This window comes from Gavia stellata, chromosome 4 (genome assembly GCF_030936135.1).
Source record: "Gavia stellata isolate bGavSte3 chromosome 4, bGavSte3.hap2, whole genome shotgun sequence".
NCBI lineage: Eukaryota > Metazoa > Chordata > Aves > Gaviiformes > Gaviidae > Gavia > Gavia stellata.
In genome coordinates, this window is record NC_082597.1 from 53,900,981 (window position 1) to 53,920,687 (window position 19,707).

Genomic DNA, 19,707 nt, shown 5'->3' on the forward strand with positions numbered 1-19,707 from the left:
CATCAGAGGAGAACAAAAGGACAGCAAGAAGAGCAGCTTCTCATGGAGGCAAGAAGCTTGTATGTGAAAAAAAGATAGAAATATAAGTAAGGAAAAGAAAGGCATGTGAATATTTGAAAATACAGAGAAAGAATTTTGCTGCATGCAGGACAAGAAAAGAGCTGACTGATACATATAACACTTAAAGGCTCAAATCGCATCCAGCTTCAAAACAGTAACTTCTACTTCCCACTCTGAAATACTTGGTTTGCAGCCAGCCAGGTGCAGTTGAATGAGCCCTGTCCAGAAGCTGGTCCTCCAAAGTGAACAGTCGGCTGTGGCTACTGGCCAATATGTAAGCCTTTCTGTTGCCTCTGCACTGCAGCCCTGGGTTGAAATGGAGCTCATGATCCATTATATTAAGCCAGAGGGAGACACAGGAGAAACTCCTGGGTTTTGTAGCATCTATACTGCCTGTTAGAGCATGCCAGCGTGCTCATACCCACCTACTGAGGCTGCCAAGCTCACTTAGAAACGACCATGCTGCAGGGACAGGTGCAGTCAGAGGCCGCGTAGCCAGGCATGTACTGGGATTTTGGTGTCAGCAACTATATGGCCAAGCCTGAAGGCAGGAGAAAAACTCCACAAAACATAATTAATTGAAGACCCAGTCTGCAGTGTAGTGCTGGAGAACTTGTCTTTCTTTCTAGAAGTCTTGTCTGGGTATTGTCACACTGGAAAAAGTAATTGGTGTCAATTTTAACATTTACTCTTCAGAGATCTCTGCCGTGTTTTCTCACATCTCTGACCCCCAAATCCCAGGATTCATCAGCAGTGTGGGTTATTCGCAGGAAGAATAGCAGAATTTTACTCTAGAGTCTGCTTAGTGCCAATAGTTCATGAGGTTTTCATCTCCCATAAGCTACATGCACTATTCCCAATAGCTTCTCTACTTCTGATTCCCCCTCCCTTTGTCTCTGCTTTTCTGCTTGTTATCTGGGGATGTATTTTCAACTGCCAATATCTCTTTTAAAAGGACTTTCGCCCACATGAAAACAAGGTAATACCACAGCTTACTGCAATATTATTGTCTTACATTTTTGCAGACATGTACTTCTAATTTAACAGAAGAAACATACATAGAAAAGCAAGGTCTCGTCGCGTCTCTGCCTGGAAAAATCTGAAATGATAATTAAACAAGGACTCTTGCATCTTTGTTCTTTACCTGGTTCTCATGAAAATAATGGAAATTCACTCTTCTAGTCAAGAGCGTGTCTTATGTGGAGAAATAACTGCAGTGGCAAGGAGAGTGTGGTGAAGAACTCCCAAATATATTGAATATGTTTGTGACACACCTTTGGTGTACACTATGTTAGTTTTTTAATTTTTAAGATTTAAATGCGTCCAAAGAATAATCTGTAAATTTTCTAATAATGCTGGCGCATTCTTCTTCATGTAGTCTGGTGCTATCATTTTATAGCACCACTCTTCAGTGGAAGAAACGAAAGGTTCCATATAACCAGAGTCAAATTGTTGATTGAACATAATTTTGGATGTGAACAATCTGCAAATTTTGCAGTCCTTAAGAATAATGATCTGGTTGCAGTGTCCTTTATTTTGATGTCTGAAAATAAGTGCTGCACAAATAGTTTAGGAAGCTGAGTCACAGCTGCACAACAGTTTATAGAGTGTTTTTGGAGCATGAAGAAGCAATTTACTTGAACCTCAGAGAAATGTAGCAGTTAGTTTATGTTTGGAAGCAGTTCCTAAAATACATCACTCATTTCATGACTAAATGAAAACACAGTCTTACTGAGATCCAGCTAGTAAGTATGTACCCATGCCAGGTTCATGTTTAGCATTGGTAGAATAACTTACTGGGTCTATTGTAAGCTTCAGAGAGATGGTTGTTTTAAATGTGTCGTGGTTTAAGCCCAGCTGGCAACTAAGCACCATACAGCCACCCCCTCACTCCCCCCAGGTGCGATGGGGGAGAGGATCAGAAGAGTAAAAGTGAGAAAACTCGTGGGTTGAGATAAAGACAGTTTAATAGGTGAAGCAAAAGCTGCGCAGGCAAGCAAAGCAAAACAAGCAATTCCTTCACTACTTCCCATGGGCAGGCAGGTGTTCAGCCATCTCCAGGAAAGCAGGGCTCCATCATGCGTAATGGTTACTTGGGAAGACAAATGCCATCACTCCGAATGTCTCCCCCTTCCTTCTTCTTCCCCCAGCTTTATATGCTGAGCATGACGTCATATGGTCTGGAATATCCCTTTGGTCAGTTGGGGTCAGCTGTCCCAGCTGTGTCCCCTCCCAACTTTTTGTGCACCCCCAGCCTACTTGCTGGTGGGGTGGTGTGAGAAGCAGAAAAAGCCTTGACTCTGTGTAAGCCCTGCTCAGCAGTAACTAAAACATCCCTGTATTATCAACACTGTTTCCAGCACAAATCCAAAACACAGCCCCATACTAGCTACTATGAAGAAAATTAACTCTACCCCAGCCAAAACTAGCACATTCTCCACCCCTTATTCCATACCATTTACGTCATGCTCAGGTCTCACGCTATCCAATACATTCTCATTAACCATCTCCCCCCTTCCCATCCTTTGATACTATACACATATACGATTCCCTTAGTCTATGGACAACCCCTGTGAAATGTCTGTAAAATGTCCATAAACGTCCACAAAATGTCCACTGAGTTCATTTAGTCCATGACTTTGGGCTCCAGCTGTTGTGGTGGTCACTCAGGACAGGAGAGATGTTGTATCGCGTGGAGTTATTGGGCACCAAAGCCAGCTCAGGTGAGGTCACTGCTGCACTTGCACTGCTTCTTGTAAGGCTTGTCCTCCATTGGTTCAGGCAGTTCCTGCTATAGTAATTCATATAACATGCAACTCCAATCATGGGTTACAACAATTTAAAGGTATTTCCATTACAATTTCTACCCCTGGTCCCTTTGGACCAGACCACAGGGTTTAACATTGCAATGAACTCCTCCCCTTGCCCCTGCTCCGGCTTGGACTTATCCACAGACTGCAGGCCTTTAGGGATGTACCTGCTCCAAGTGGAGCCTTATCTGTGCGTCACAGTCTCTTCAGGGGTATACCTGCTGAGGCAGAGAGCTATCCACAGCCACAGTCACTTTGAGGTGCATGGACATTTTACAGTCATTTCACAGGGGTAGTCCATAGACTACAGGAATGGTATCTGTGTATTGTGGTGATGTTAAAAGGAAACAGTTGTGGTTAATTTTTCAATACCTTAGGGATAATTGCACAATATTTTGAGCATCACAAGGTTTTAATGATTGCACAAGAAGTAAAGAGCTCATTTTACAGGTGGGGCTTATCTTCTCACTGGTTAAAGCCCCTTATGGCTAAGTTATATGGCTAACACGGTCAAAGGAATGTGTTGTCCAGGCATGCTCGTTGTCATTCTGCTCATGTGGGTTACTACTCTGCCTTTCCCAAGATGAATCAACTGACTAGGGTGACTGGGATTTGCTGTGTTAAAGAAGATGTGATTTCAACCGTCTTTAGAAAAAAATGGCAGTTACATTAGCCCTGTAACTGCGAGGCATGTGAGCAGTTGCTGCAGGAGAGTCCTCGTCTGTTCACCCTTCCTGCAGAGCAGCTCTGGTGAAGTGGAGCAAAGTCAAGTAGCAAGTGTGCAGCTTCAATTCTGAATGCACAGAGCCATCGTAAAGGAGAGCAATTTGCACAGCCTTTCCTCATGTGTGCAACCCCACTGTTTTCACCATTTGCCTACAGAGGTGGCAGCTCTCTTCCCCTTGGTAGTATATTATTGATTGAAGTGTATGAAGACTTCAGAAAGTCAAAATCCCTTCCGTGACCTGGAGGTTCATATACATTAACTTTCAGTGGAACTGGAAGACTAGAGTCATTAAGGCATTCTTGGACATTTCAGTGCAGGACTCCTTTCACAAAATTGAGCAGTCTAATCAACAATGTCTAATGATTTTGGGTGATTGCAACTTACAGTGTGCTTGCAGTATCCACATTTCCAGTTTTTAGGGTCTGCTTTTCCATCTGCTTCTCGGTTTGCCCATTTATATCTGGTTAGGGTTTTTCCCTTGTTTTTTTAAAACAAAGAGTGGCTGCTGATGAAAAGCAGTAAGAGTCACAATTAAATTAAGCATAAAACAGTAGCACAGAATTACTATTCACCTTTGTTGCCCGAAAAATATTGTCTAAAGGTTTTCACCAGAGTATGCTGAGAGTAATTCAAATGAAGTTGGAGCAATTGCATCAATGCAGACATAAGGAAGTCAGAGTCAGTGTTTTTTACTGTAAAAGAGTATTTCTTTCTAAGACTGTACGATAGACACATAGGAAATTTCAACTTTGCTTTTCTCTCTGGAAAAGTAATGCCTGTTTTTCATTACAATTTCTATTTAAAAATTGGCTATGTGACAAATTTGAGAATGTTTGGTATGAGAGACAATTTCCAGTGTTGTAGGCAATGTTTCAAAGGACTGGTGAAAGTAGAATTGTTTTTCAACCTTAAGGTCATGTTATTGTTAGTTGTAGCCTCACTGTTTTCCTCAAAACAGACCTTTATTTTTTCCTTAAAAGCTAGTTACTACCTGAAGTGTAGCATCTTTTCCATATGATGAGACTTCCTAACACTTGTGAATGCTCAGAAGAAAAGAATCCGTTATTGCCAAGTTCTAGGCCATCAATCAGAAAACTGTCATTTAATAAACTCTGTGGTAGTTACCACATTAATATCATCCTGTGTGAGCTGTGTGGGCTTTTTGAAGGAATGGAAGATTATTCCTCCTGCAGGCCAGTAATGCAGTAAACCATGACTGTGTATTAATTTAGTATCTGTTAGTTGTGGCTGACTCTGTCTGCAGCACAGCAGCAAAGACGTTCACATTTTTTATTTTCATAGAGAATTCATGTTTTTATAGTTTTCTTCTTTTTTTTTTTTTTTTCTTCGAGAAGGCTGTTACAGATCCATTTTAAACTGTGGCAGTTTTTGTATTTTAGTTATTGCATGCTGGTCTCTTGTATCTAATAGTACTAATTCTTATTCCTGTCAGGTATAAGTTTATCTATTCATGGGGCTGAAAAGTGTGCGCAAATCTGTCAGAGGAGAACTGCAGCAAGCTACCCAGTGTCACAGCATCCGCCTGTGGTTGGGCATCCTTCACTCCCACAAGTCAGAAGGTCAATAAAAATGGAAGCCTCATCTTCTGGATCTAGTATTTCAGCAGTCACTGGTGGAAAAGCAAAAACCCATCAGCCAGGTAACAGATTTGGCTTGACCTTTTTCAGTTCCATTTCTCGTGTGATGTGCCATGATGTTGTGAAGCTGGTATTAATAGCACCAGATCATGCTTGTATGGAGGTCAAGCTATTGATTGTCCGAGCTCTTGACTGATGTTTTGTCTATGTTGGTATGTTTTTGTCAGTTATAGATTATAGGGAGTAACAACAGCTGGGACAGCTGAAAGTGGGAAATAAAAATGTAAGTTTACACAACATGTAGTGGTATCTAAAATGTTTATGCAGAGAATGCTTTGGGCTATTGTTTTTTAATACCGCTCCCCTTATATATGTTTAATTTTTATATGCCCTGAGCTAATGGCAATGCTCTAGAGGCTACAGGCATCCCATGTGGAACTCAGTAACTGACACTAATGTTGGTTTTTGAATAAAGGCACAATCCGGGACGTCGACTAAAGCCTTGCTGCTAGAATGCAAACAAAACTCTAGATCTGAAGGAGATTTTACAATATACATTAACTGGTTAACAAAAAGAAACTTTTTAAAAGAAAGCCAGAATCTCCTGGGAACCATCAAATTCTAATTGACATCGTGAGTTCATTCCTTGTTATGTTAATTGCCAGAGTTATTTTAGAAGTATCTTTTCTTATAGCAGGGGAGTACCTTTGTCCTGGCCGTGTTCAGTCATTCTTCACAGTGAAAATTAAACTCCAAATTTCTTTCCTGAGTAGAGCAAATTAAGGCTGCCCATGAAGTCAGTTTTGTAGCTTCTATATTGAAGGGTCCCAATAATCTTCCAGCATTGCTGCCCAGGAAAGGGCATGATGCACCCTGTATGCACCTGCTTGGGTGCTGTGGGGCAGAGTCTGTTTGTGTGAGACAGACAGTTCTGCCTGCAAAACCTTAGCGTGCTTCCATTACCTTGCAGATCTAATAAATGGCTTAATTTTTATAGAAGTAGAAAATTTAGATTATTTATTGTGTGTTGCTATGCAGGTCTATCGCCATGAGTTTCATGCACCCATACTATTTAGTCACCATAATCTTTGTCAACATAGATTAATTAAGAATTTACAGTGACTTATAACCATATGCTTTGTTTATTTCAGTTCCTCTGTTCACTTGTTTGTCCTTCTATTTTTTCAGCTTCTATGTTTTTTCTTTGTAGTACAAAAATTACTACTAGAAATGTTGATGTTGCTAAAGATATATAATCATGATTGCAGCACGTTAAAAGATTGACAAAAAACCCCTGCATCACAGTTTGTGAAAAAAGTATCCTAAACATGCACAATAAGTGTGTTCATTTTGAGTTGCTACACATTCTACATCTATGTGTTGATAGATACGGGCTGTGCTTTAATACTAAATAATATACAAGCAACATATGCTGACTTCTGAATGAGAAAAAGATACCTTTTTAGGTAGACCCCAGAGGCTTCCTAAAATGCAGCTCATTAGTGAGCATCATTTGGATAATGATCCTCTGAGGAATTTAGCTTTCAGTACAGTCATATGAGATTAGTTTTGTCTATCATATTCTGCTCTTTAGACAATAACAGCATCTATGACCTACAGAGAACATGCTTGGCAGCTTGGTTCAAGGAGGCATTTAGTATTATGATCTTCACTGAAGTTAAGAGGAATTAATAGTACCCAGAGCCTTAAAGGCTGCAGATTTTTATAAATATGTTGTATGACAGGAGTCTTGTCTTAACCAACTTAGTGTCATTGTTTCATCCGGAATGAAATAATGTTTTTATGATTTGGTTCTGGCTTTTTAATTCTATATAAGAACACTAAATTTGCCTCTGTGTCCAGGTTAAATTACAACCATTTGAGCTGTATGCAAGTAGAGTCTAAGAAAGATTATGGTCAGGCAGCAATAGTAATAAAGAGCACTCCTAAGAGAAAATTTTAATTTAAATGTAAAATCACATGTTATTCATTCTTAGTCAGCCACAAATTAACAGCTGTAGCTTCATAAATAATTAGCCTAATACACTAATTGACCAATGGCAGTACCTTATCTAAGGCTGTACATTATAAATAGTTTGGTATTTTAGAGAGAAAATGTTCTGATGTATATTAATTACTCAGGTAACAGATCTTACATCGTTTTCCAAGCTACCCACACAGCTATTGTGTACAGTAAATTCCTCGGGTTTTTGTTCAGTCTTATTTTAAATAGCTCACGCAATTTGTGGTCTTCCTTCTATTGGAGTGCTGTTATCACAATCAAGTAGGTCTCACTGTTGGAGTAGCATGCATTATATTCAGTCTGAAATGTCCTTTGTCCAGTTAACAAATACTCTGACCATGAAGACAGTCTGGCATACTAGATTATACAGAAAGGTATTCTGAGGACTTAAAATGGCATTTCTAATTCTTATAATCAGAGAGGCTAGAATCATGGAAATAAAAGATCCTTGATAAAATGACAGAGTTACGAATGAGTGTATATTTTCTCTCTAACAGCACACAGCTTCTGTTTTCTGCATACTGCTTGGTTTCTCTTGGCCACTTTTCTTCTTTCCAGAATGACACCTTTTACTATTTATCATTAATTATTTTTAATTGACAGCTGTTTCCTTTAACTGAAGTTCATAGGTAGCTACATGCAAAGGAGGAGGAACTATACTATTCAGTGTTACAGCACTGCTTTTCAGCTTGCTTCCCTGCAAGTTTTATTTGTAGCTGGTAAGGAGCCTGAAGCTGATGACTTCTACTGTTACTCTGGTTGTTAGAGTGGCTAGTAAGCAGTGAGTTGTCTGTAGTATGCCTTTTTAAAAGAAATTTTTAAAAAATTGTCTTGTGCAAGCTTGCAAAGAAGTACTGCTCAGCCACAAGCAGAACCGTAACTTCTGAGCTCTGATTTTAAGCAGATCAAAAGCTATCAAGTAACTGAAACAAAACACAGAGGAAAATAGAGAAATGAGTGGAAGAAAATGGCTACTAATGGTGAAGTGAAGACTCCTGATACCTCTGCAGGTGCACCTGTATGAGGAAAGTTCCTCTTAGAAAGGAGAAAAGCAAAGACAAGTAGAGCAATCAGATGGTAAATTTAGATGCAATGATATTAAGGCAAATAGGCATTCCTTCCAGAATCATGGAGGGACAGTATTGAGTATATAGTTTTGAGAAACCTGCAGTTATCATCTCCCAGTTATGCAAGTAGTTGTGGTATATTATGTTTAATGGTGTACTGGGATACTGAAGTACAGGGTTCAAAACACTTGGGGCAAACCTTTGGCTGGTATAAATTGTTACAACTCTCCTGAAGACTGTGTTTGATGTGTCTGTGTTGCACACAGGAGGCTTATTTTGAAAACAATGTTAATCAGCATTTAGGTTGTCTGTAAGAGCAGCAGAGCCAATTACTGAAATAGCCTAGAGGAGGTTAAATCCCAGTCCATTTCCTCAATGTCAGGGTTAGGCAAATCTGGGGACAAAAAAAATGCTTGCCTCACTTCTGACAGTGTTGCATCCTTGCTACGGAGCAAGCAGGACTTTAATTTCTGTTTTTCTGCCTGCTCTTTCCATAATACTCTTTGTTCCAAATCAGGACAATGTTACCTTACCTCTTCCTGTTGGTGACGAATTCCTTTATTCTCAGGCTCTGCAGAACTTGTCAAACCTAGTTTCTCTAGGAGTCATTAAAATTGCTGGCTGTGGAAAAATTGCCTTACTCAAAAAGTCTAAGCAGCAGTAAAGTGAATTCTTTCATTGTGTGAAACTCCAGAAACTTCTTAGGTCTTCTCTACTTACAAGACTTGCTAACAATTGTTACCCATTTTGTAGTAACAGGGATTCAAAGGTTCTCCAGCAAGATGTTCTTTCTCTACGCTTCCTGTAAAGGCCTCTGGTTAAACCTTAAAGCATTTTGAGGTTTATATAGAAGTGTATATATAATAATGTAGGTATTCGTTTATATCACTTGTACAAATTAGATCTGCAGGCAATCTACACTTCGAACAGGAAGGTTGTCTTTGAAATAATTTATTTCCAGAATTTAGTAAATATGTTATGTAAAGAGTCTTCACACCAGGAAACATATAAAAATATTCTACAAATTTCTGCTTTCAATATTTTACTGTTCAAAAAGAGCTCCTTCAAAGCCCAAGAATGGCATATTTTGGAATGGAGATTTCTTGCTACTTGAAATGATATAGGCATATCCATGATATCTGGAAGGACTTTATGTTCAATGGCAAGGAAACACCTGCTGAAAGGACTGGTTTCTGGCATTACGGTCGAAGTCTAGTGTGGTCATTGGAATTCAGTGAGAATCTTTTTTTGGCAGTCTCTTGTCTTTTATGACAAATAGTACCTGACAGATATGTTATAAATGTTAAAGGAAGATGTGTTTGCCTTAGTCATGCTTTTCTCGACTTTTGGATCCTCTTTTTTGATTGCTTATTAAACTGTAGCGTTTTTATTTATGACTGTAGTTATTGGGCATGAAAATAAGAAAGAAGAGCTAGTGGTGTTGGCGAACAGAACAACTGACATAGGAGGCAAGGAAAAATGCATGATTCTTGAAACTGTGGCAATAAAAATTAAAGCAAAAAAGGAAATGTATGTTTAATGAGCTTAGTCACAACCTAATGAACTTTGAATCGTCAAGGAACCGTGTCCTTCAAAAATTATAATTTACTGTGCAAAAGATACCCTTTTCTCATCACAAAATGTGCACATGCTTGTCAGCATTCACATTTGGTTGTGAATGGTCTTTAGAAGATCTCTGTTAGTTAGATGTGATTTGTTGGTTAAATCACATTCTCTTTTCTTTGCTGACTGGCAGGACGTGTGGCATGCATCTCTCAGACTAAAAGAATAAACTCCTACAAAAAATTCTGCCAGAAAGCTCTGTCATGCAAATACTTCTTGGCAGCAAATGCATGCATGGTGTGGGAATGGCTGATGTAAACTCATCTGAAAATTTGAATTCACACTGACAGTAGTGCTGTTGTCTTACTTGTCTAACATTATTAGGGAAGAAGTCTTTTTCAATATGCCTTCTGCTGGGTGTATATACAACATCCTTCCATGTGGAATGAAGCATGGAAAAAGCAAGCAGATTTAAAAAAAAAAAATTAATATTCCCTTCATTAAGCTAATTTTCATATTACAAAAAAATGTGTTTGCAAGAAATGTCCCTATGTAGAAGGGACATTAATGCCAAAGAAACCAGCCTGCATACTTAACTTTCCTCTTTATCTGCAGCCTGTGTTCAATACAATGCAAGTTCGATGCACTAAAAAAAATTTCTCCCATGCCTGTACCTCAAGCATGAGCTGGAAATACCTCCCTGCTGAACACAGAGACAGTTCATTCTCCTGACCATTGGTGCTCTGGAGCCTCTGCAAAGTTCCTAACTAGAAGAACACTTTGCCTCCATTGCGATGAGGACCTTTTGTCACTGGGCTGAGTGACAGGTTGTCACATGGTGATTATGCGGTACTTTGAACTTAAGAGCTGAAATAGCTAGCGGATGATGCAGAGCCTGAAACCTTCTATCACTTTGCTTAGTCATTCAGCCAATTTCATTCATTACTTTATTTTTCTAGGGCAAAAGCCACTTCTTTGAAATTCCTGTTCCTAAGCTAAAGTCTCCTAAAATGTGCATTCTAGCAGTTTGGGGAACAATTTTGCAAACAGCATGTTCAAAAAAAAAGATAAAAAAAGATAGACAATAAAGCACTGTTTTTCAATGCTAACTATCTTGTTTAATTTAAAAATACTTTATTTAGGCAGAAATTGCATCCCTCTGTATCAACTTGTGCTGCATGTGACACACACAAGTACTGATCCTACCTGGGACCTGTGCACGCCCTCAATAAGGGGCTTCAAAAATAATATTAATAATTTTAAGTGGTGGCTTTGAGGGTGTTCTACTTCTCTGGGGAGTATGCATTTTTAAACTCATCTCTTTTCAAAGACTTCTTTTTTCCCCTTCCTGCTTTGATCAGTCTCCTGTTTGCTGTTGTAAAATGATCTTTCATTCACTCTTGCAATCAATTATTTATGGTTACTTTAAAATCAGTACAGCTCACCCTCAGGTTTCAGCTCCCATAGCTGTTAGTTTACAACATGTAGTCGCTTCATGCCACTCTCTGTGTATGTTCTTGATTGTCCCATCCTCACAGAGTTTCCTTTCAAGGGGAAACTTGTCCAAAATAGGAACAGGCAGCCAGATGTGGCTTGACACCAAACAGGGAATATCACTGATCCCAAAGCAAGGTTATGATGTCCTGAGACCAATGTACCATAATTGTGTTAAAACAATTAACAAAATTCTTGACCACGCTAGCTTTTGCTGAAGAAAATAGACAATATATATAAAATTTTGCAGTGTTTTTGAGAAAGTAATGACCCATTTTATTTAAAAAATAGCTTATCATTCAAGAAGCAATGAGAGAGAGTTTGAATAATCAGTTACTAAGTTCCTGTAATGCTTGACTGAAAAATGTGGCTTTTTCTTAGCTCTATAGTTCTTGCTTAAAGGGGGCTTAGTATTATGTAAGCCTCTATTTCTAATGTAAAATATGTTTTATATATTCCAAAGAAAGATTCTTGCAGGTAGGCTGTCAAAATATGGAACAAACTAGCTTCTACTTTGGCAGAGATGCTTTTAAGATCAGAAAAGGAATTTGACTGTAACAGGGCTGCGTGGTGTTACTAATTTCCACAAAAAGTTTGTTCCAGTCCAAAAGTTAGCAAGACCTCTTTCCTAACACCAAGCCTGCTGGTGCATTCTGAAATCTCCAAATTAAGCCAGACCTTTCTTTATCATTAAAAAAAAAAAAAAAGGCTCATTGGGTGACTAGATATGATATAGGTAAGTGCATCTAGGCATCAGAACCCACTAGAAATTCCAACCAGTGCAATGTACTGTGGTGCCAAAAAAGCCCAAAAGAATTGCATAAAACACATCACAGCTTACAGCAGGCATAAGGACAGCAGCGAAGCAAAGGTGGCATCGTATTTGATCTGTTCCTTGTTCCAGAAGAGAACTCCCTTTGGGTCATCCAGACCGCTGCCCTTCCCTGTGCCATGAGTCACTGGATATCTCAGGAAAGCAGAGGTATTCTCTGCATGCTGGATAACTCCACAGAGGCACAATATTTGCTAGTCTCATCCTTGGTGTACGGAGTTCTGTACCATGCTATGCATCAGAGGCCCAATGGAGCACAAAACATATGCATTTTTGAGGTCTTCATTACTGACAACTTTCAGGGTACTTAAAATAGAAAAAGGGAGATAGCTCTTTAGCACTCTATTTAGAATTTGCTTTAGGAACACACCTAGCACAGGAAAGGAATTCAGCACCTGACGGCATAAAGAAGTAACCTGCACTTCGATGAAACTGGAAGGTTTGTAAAGGTCATCAAAACCACACATACTTTCAAGGCCCTTTGTGCTGCCAGAATGCCTGAAAATTATGACCCTTGCCATTCAGATGCTCTCCTATTGCTTGCGAAGGAGACTCTGCTTAATGCCAATTACTGAAAATAATCTCTTTTGGGTAGGCATCCTGTGTGAACAGCCCAAAACTATTCCTTACATTTTAGTGGCAAAGTGCTCTGTTTCTCCTTAGCAGGTCTTGGTAATTATAGTAGGTGACAGGGCTTTATTAGAAAGGCCAGCTGCACCAGCATTAGGGGCAGGATTCCTGCTGCTTGTTAGGTACTCTCGAAGACAAAGGAAAAATCTCAGGCATAATATTTTTACACAATCAATATATAAATATCACATCCATTCTTCAGCTGCAGTTTGTAACTGAATGATAATATTTATCTTAAACTCTCCCTAATTAGGTCTCCACACACCCAGACTGCTAGGCTGGAATCATATCCTCTCCCTATGACAAACTAGGGTGGGATTCCCTGCTTCATGCTTAGTTTCTGTACAGGAAGGCATATTTCATGGGGTCAGCATGACAGCTCTTATCTGAGACTAAAATAAGAAAGGCTTTGCGGTGACAGTGAATTTCTGGGCTTCGTGGCCCTAGCCTGGATGTTAGGGCTTATGATGACACTGCAATTGAAGAGCAGACTCACTAGCTCATGAAGGCTGGAAACAAGGCAAGTGAAAGGGGGAGGGAGGAGTGTGATGGCTACCTGTTAGCTCACAAGAGACAGTGAGTATAAGAGGAACAGATTTGTAGAGGAAAGGGGCATTGATAGCCCTGAATCATTATCATCTAGACGAAACCTTCCACTCCAGAAAACTCTAAATCTCTGCAAACTGGAAGGGACAGACTGGGGATAGACTGGATGTGCTTGCCCTCTTCATATTCCCTTTGCCTAAGTATCTGCTGTCAGAAATAGGATCCTGCACTGGATAGACCTCTGCTCTGCTATCCTGTCTTTAGGATAATTATTTTCATATTGCTATGCTATGTTCATTCCTCAGTGGTCTCAGGACAACTGAAGTTCCCAAAATGGTTTAGCTGCCGGTACTTTCTGCAGGAATGAATTGCTAGGATGTGTTTAGACTGTAAAGGCAGCGATAAGCTATGGTATAACATGAGTCTGTATAATTGGTTGTTACACTAAAGTCCATCTGGAAGAGACATCTGGTATCTTGTAAAAGCTTGTTATAATGAAGTAAATCTTTGGTGCCCTGAAGTTATCTACTAGGTCATGCCTCTTATCCTCATGCAGCCAGCTTTTCTCCTTGTCTCATGAGTAAACTGCTGACTTGAGAACTGGGCAAGCTTTTTGCAATGAATAGTTTATTCAGCAAATGTTTTCTTCCTTTCCTCTTTATGAATTGCCTGTTAACAACTCCTGATATTGTTAAAGGTAGATAGTAACTAAAGTATAGAGGTAGATGCTAACTAAGGGATTTATCATTCACAAGTAGTTAGATTTTTGAAACATGGACAAATGTTTGAACATATGTGATAGTGATCTTTGACAGCTATGCTTTTATGTGTGCATTTACAGTGTAAGAGGAAAGAGGTAGAACTAAAAACCAATCATTTCCTACTGTCATTTTTATATAAATAAGAGTAATAGGAAATGGGCAGAATTGTTCTTTCCATTTAGATCTCAGACTTCTTTCTAGATTCTCATTTGCAACATACAACTGTGCAGAAATGTCTCTTCTTATTTACACACTGTGGCTTTGTGCCATTTTCAGACTGTCTCCTGTGGATTCCTATCCCAGGCATTGTGGCACTTGAAAAGGATACCTTTTACCCAGCAGGAGAGCATACACTCCGGTGCCCTGTCTCTTTTTATTATTAGTGAAAAGAAGTGCTTCTAGGAGGTAATTCCAAAGGCTAGTTGTGCAACACTGTCCCTCTACTGATTGTGTGAGGATCTGCACAGGGGCCATACAGAACCAGGTAATTGGATATATTAGGCATACAAATATATAACATGCTATGCTTGGGGCTTCTGTGTGGACATTTGGGTCCTTTCAACTCTCAGAACATTGAGGCATCCTCTGAGCATAGAGGGGAAATGAAGAGAGAGTTTGTGTGCTTTTGCACAGCAGTCCAGTGGTTTAGGTGTTTGTCCATGTGGGAGATGTGGATTATCAGCTCTCCTCAGCTGTTGTCCCATTTGAACTCGCTGCTTAAAAGATGCCTCCTTCTTGATGATAAGAGCACAGTGTTGGTGGGTTTGACTGTCCCCATGCCCACAGTTCATTCTGGGCAGTGACCAAATTAGAAATGCAAAAATTGAGGGCTAGCAGGACCCTGTCCCCATAGCCTGGTGTTCGGGCTATTTTGGCAGTAAAGGAGATTTTCAAGGTATGGCTTTGCACCAAGGGCTATCTACCCATTTTGTCTGTGGTTGTCTGTGGCAAAGGCATACACAGCATGAGAGAGAGGTAGAGAACAAGTGCTGAAGGTAGGACTCCCTGCTTCTCTGTAGTTAATTGGCTGAGTGGACTTCTCTGTGTCTGATGCCAGCCAGGGATTAATGGAGGGGGGAATGGACACCATATGTCTTCAAAATACCTTAGTCTGTGATAAGTTAGTAATATTAGGTGTTTAGAAATCTCTTCACTACTGCTGCTTATGGAAGAAAAGAAAAGAGTTTGTATTAACATAATTAAACATATGTCATGCCTTGCAGTGTATTGCAATACAAAGCAAAACTATTTTTAAAATGCCTTTCAGAAATAATTCCAGTATTGTTACTACCATACCCTTGACGTGACCGTGCACAGAGACAGCTATGGCATAGGTTTTTCATGCTAAACAGAACAATTTGGGGTTTGAATTTCTTTTTTTTTTCCCCTAACATCCATTGGACTTTCTTATGGAAAATGAAGTAGCCCTATGTATTTATTACAATAACGTTCAAAAATAACAAGGCATTTTTGTGCTTTTACACTCAGCTTTTGATTCTCAGACACTAACATGCAGACACGTTATTTTATCCATTTTATCAGTGAGAAAACCATTAAGATAAATGGTGTTTTCTGCATAGTGGAAGATTTGATTAGCTATGCTGAATAGTGACAGAGTATACACTTTTTTTAAGGTAATTGGTAAACCAATTAAAACTATTAAGAGTTATATCCAAGTCCTTACATATTTATAGATATATATGGCAATCTACTAGGTCAGAGGTTTTTCAAAGGTCTGCAAATATTTCCACAGGGTACCCAATCTTTTCAGTCTTGGAAGCACATTGTGTATTAATGCTGTTATGATGGGGTGCTTTGACTTAAATCAGAAGTCTCTAAAGGCCTCTCTTTCAACATGTATAATTACCCATTATTTATAATTCTTCCAAAACTGTGGATGTGCTTTGTAGATAGACAGGGGCAAATCCTGTGACCTACACAGGTAAAAGTAAGTACATCAAATTAGGGAAAACTGAGGCCTTTAAGATACTCCTAGTTTGTCACTACACCTACATATGTGCTGGCACTGCCACGCTATACAGAAGCTACTGCAGATGTGGCAGACAGCTGGTCTTACCCTGGTATGTTGCACTGTCTTATATATACAGATACGTCAACAAGTTCTCAGAAACAGAGAATTAAACACATGACTTTTCTTGTTCTTATCCCCAATGCCATCTTCAAAAGGAACCCAAGACTGGAAACAAGCATCAAAATTGAAAGAAAAAGGGAACTCATCACCCACCCACCCACCCCCCTTGTAGAAATCCGAAACTGTGTTGAAGCTGTAAGGTAGAGGAAGCTTAGCTCTACTGGTAAGGAGGAAGGACAGAACGAAAGTTTCTGGGTAACGGTCTTGTTCCAGAAAGGAGTTAAGTGCTGGGCTGGTGGGCCAAAGAGTTGCAGGTTGAAAATGAAGCCTTTTTTCTTCTGTGCAGAGAACGGGCAGCTCAAGGCAGGATGCAGGATATGTTTCTGCATCACGTGCTGAGAAGATGACTTGTGAAAGAAGACATGTAGCCTTTGCCCTGACTTGAGTGAGGCTTTTGATGGGAAACCATGCAGGTCTGAGGGAACTGCCCTTTTATATGGGTGTATCTGCAGCCGCCTTGCTGGTGTGCAGTGGCTCAGCTGGGAGCGAGGCCTCAATGAGTGAGTAGAGTTCATGTGTGGAGCAAGGACTGCAGGAGAAAGGTGAGCATGACTCACCAGTGTTACTGCCCTGTGCACTGGTGGCTTGCAGATCACCAGTGTTAACCTGATTCTTGTTTGTAAATCCCTGTGGGGAGGGAAAAAATGGATCTTGAAAAATGCTGATATAGCATCTTTTCATATCTGTTCAAGAGGAAAACAAACACTGAAAGACCCTTCCACCTGGACAAACGAGTTGTAAGGAAACTCTGAAATGTCTTCTATTTTGTTTCCTCTTTTTTATTTCCATTGAGGAAGGCAATATCTACACTAGAGTTAGTCAAGAGAAACCAATGTTTTATGTTTAATATGAAGATGACTAGGATGAAATTAAATGATCCTGCTGATATTAAATTTTGGACCTTTGTAATTACAGACCCATAAATTAAAATTGATTCTCTGTTCAAAATGTGGCTACTGACCACATGTATTTTAAACACTCCTAGTATTTCCTTCTCCTACAACTTTTATTTCTTTATTCCTCTGTTTCTTCTCTTTAATTGTTATGTGATATTTTATCTTATCAACAATACTTTCCCAGTGTGGAACTCTGCACTATTCTACATGACAGTTTTAAGAGCAGCAACAAGAAATTGAATAATTTTAATGTATGAAAATATATATGCACAGAGTAACACTCTGGCATCCAGTTTATGCTGCAGGAGAGAAAAATGCTTAGGCAGAAAGAATATTACAATACTTTACCGGTTGGTGAGGAACAAACAGGATATGATATGGGATTTCTTATGGAAAACAATTTGAGATTGTCTCTGACCAACGTAGCAAAAGCAGATCTCTTTTAATGACTAGTTATGAGACTCATCAACCTTCTACCTAATGATACATAATTAGCTATCTCTGAGCTACTACTTTCAGGCCAATTTTATCTTACTAGGAAGGCACGTGTGTATTAATATATATTTGCATACATCCTGTAACTTGGAGAACAGCTTCTTTTTTTCTGATGCAATAATTGAAGCAATATGTTTTTCATCCATTGAGGTGTATTGTCCAGTGCAGTCATGGGATGGATGCTGGGAAGACCCACTATGGTGTACATTTTGTTTCATTCCTGTGACAGAAATGAGAAATGCCAGAATTGAGATCAGTAAAGCTATGGATTTCACGTGTGTGTATAACCCTGACTAACATGTATAGGTAATGCTTTAAACTATTTCCATATGAAACTGTGATTTTGCTGTAGATGACCTGCCTAGCACTCACAGTGGGAAGCCAGTAGAAAACATACCTGCAGGGGTGATCCTTCACCCCATGTTGACCTGGGATTGCCTTTAAGTGAAAAGGGCCCCATGCACAGCAGCTTTCTGCTTGCTATAAAGAAGAGGCTTTGGTAAGAAGGAGCAACTTCTCTGTAGAAACTACAGGCAGTACTTAATGTAGCAAAACAAAACTGCTTATATTAGAGTTATATTTGCTCTTGATAAATATTGCCCTGTTAGACATAGATGGCCCTGTGATAGGAGCTTCTACCCACATGGTATACTAGTTATTTGCTACTCGTATTTGATGTCCATGATGAAGTACAACCATTGTGAAAGTACATGTCTGCTGCCAAAATTATTTTTAAAAAAAAAAAAAAAATCAGCTCACTTTACTGGTAAAAGTCTCTGGCTAGCTGCCTTTTCAGAAAGATTCTTTAAAGCTGTAAATTTTTCTCTACAGAAACTTGTAGAGCTGTAGACAAAACATTTGTTTTCACTTGCTGAGTTAACTGGAAATGAGGGAGGGCAAAGAAGACAGACTGTGATTTCAGAAAGCAACTGAGTCAAGCATTTCTATTCTGACCAACGAGCAGAACCTAAGTGGTAAAACTCTTCAGGAAGCCCTGGCTGCCTCAATGAATTACAAAGAGCAGCTCTGTTCTCACATGTCCATTCACAAATATGGAGTAAATATGAGCCCTTTATTGCGCATTGAGAAACAGCATCACTTGTTCCATCAGCTTAATTTTATATTCTTTATTTTGGTGCGAAATACTGAAACTATGCACATTTGTCTGTGCACCCAAGTGCTCATGCTCAATTTCAGACCCCAATGTGGGGGTATCCATCTACAAATATGATTTGCACATCACAGTACATGTATAAAAGTGTGCAGCCTTTCAAAATCTGGTTCTAGGTGTTTACTGTGCAAGAAAATAGACTTTTGCTTATAAAGTTCATGTCTAAAAAAAAAGATTGTGGTAATTGGCTAGATACTAGATACATGTAACAAGGCCTCATCCAGCAAAGAACCTGAGTATGTTTTTGATTTTAAGCAGACCCAAAATCTCTCTCACTGCAGTGGGAATGACCTTGTTTAACATTAGTACCATATTAACTACCTTGCTACATAATTTGCTTACCTGATACATGTGATCATTTTAATATTTAGAAGTATGTTAAAAATCTGGTTTAGAACAAGCCATCTCAGTCAGACTCTAAAAATGAAATGCCTTTTTAAAATCTCGTTTGGTTTTCCTAACCTAATTAGTAGAGACCCTTCAAAACAAATAAAGGAAAAAGTATGCTATTTTATGCATTACTTTATGCATCAACGAGTAAATCAGAGTGAATGCCATGAGCTAATTTAAATTATGATTTCTGTTGAATTAAAACATCTCGGTAAGTTGAAAAAAATCTCACACTGATCTTTTAATAAAATCACATAAAATTTCATAAATCTAATATTTACTTCACTTTTATTTGTGTTTGTTTCTCATGTTTCTATGGAAAGAGGGTCTTTCCCTCCCAACCACCCAGGCAATATTGCTTAGAGTTTACTCAGTGGGACATGTCACTGATAAAGCATAAATCAGCAGCTGCTAAAGCAAGAAGGAAATGCTAAAGCCAGGCTAGTGATCCATCAATAGCAACAGTGACACCAGATACTATCTTGGTTTGTT

General features: G+C 39.2%; 1 protein-coding gene across 1 annotated transcript in view; it reads left to right on the forward strand.

Annotated features, from left to right (window-relative positions):
* The first annotated feature begins 5,187 nt into the window (after positions 1 to 5,187).
* Positions 5,188 to 19,707, forward strand: part of ANO4 (anoctamin 4) — a 138,446-nt gene continuing 123,926 nt past the window's right edge. Inside the window, exon 1 of the mRNA XM_059816260.1 lies at positions 5,188 to 5,257. Within this exon, the coding sequence (XP_059672243.1) occupies positions 5,188 to 5,257 (70 nt within the window). The remainder of the gene's footprint in view (positions 5,258 to 19,707) is intronic.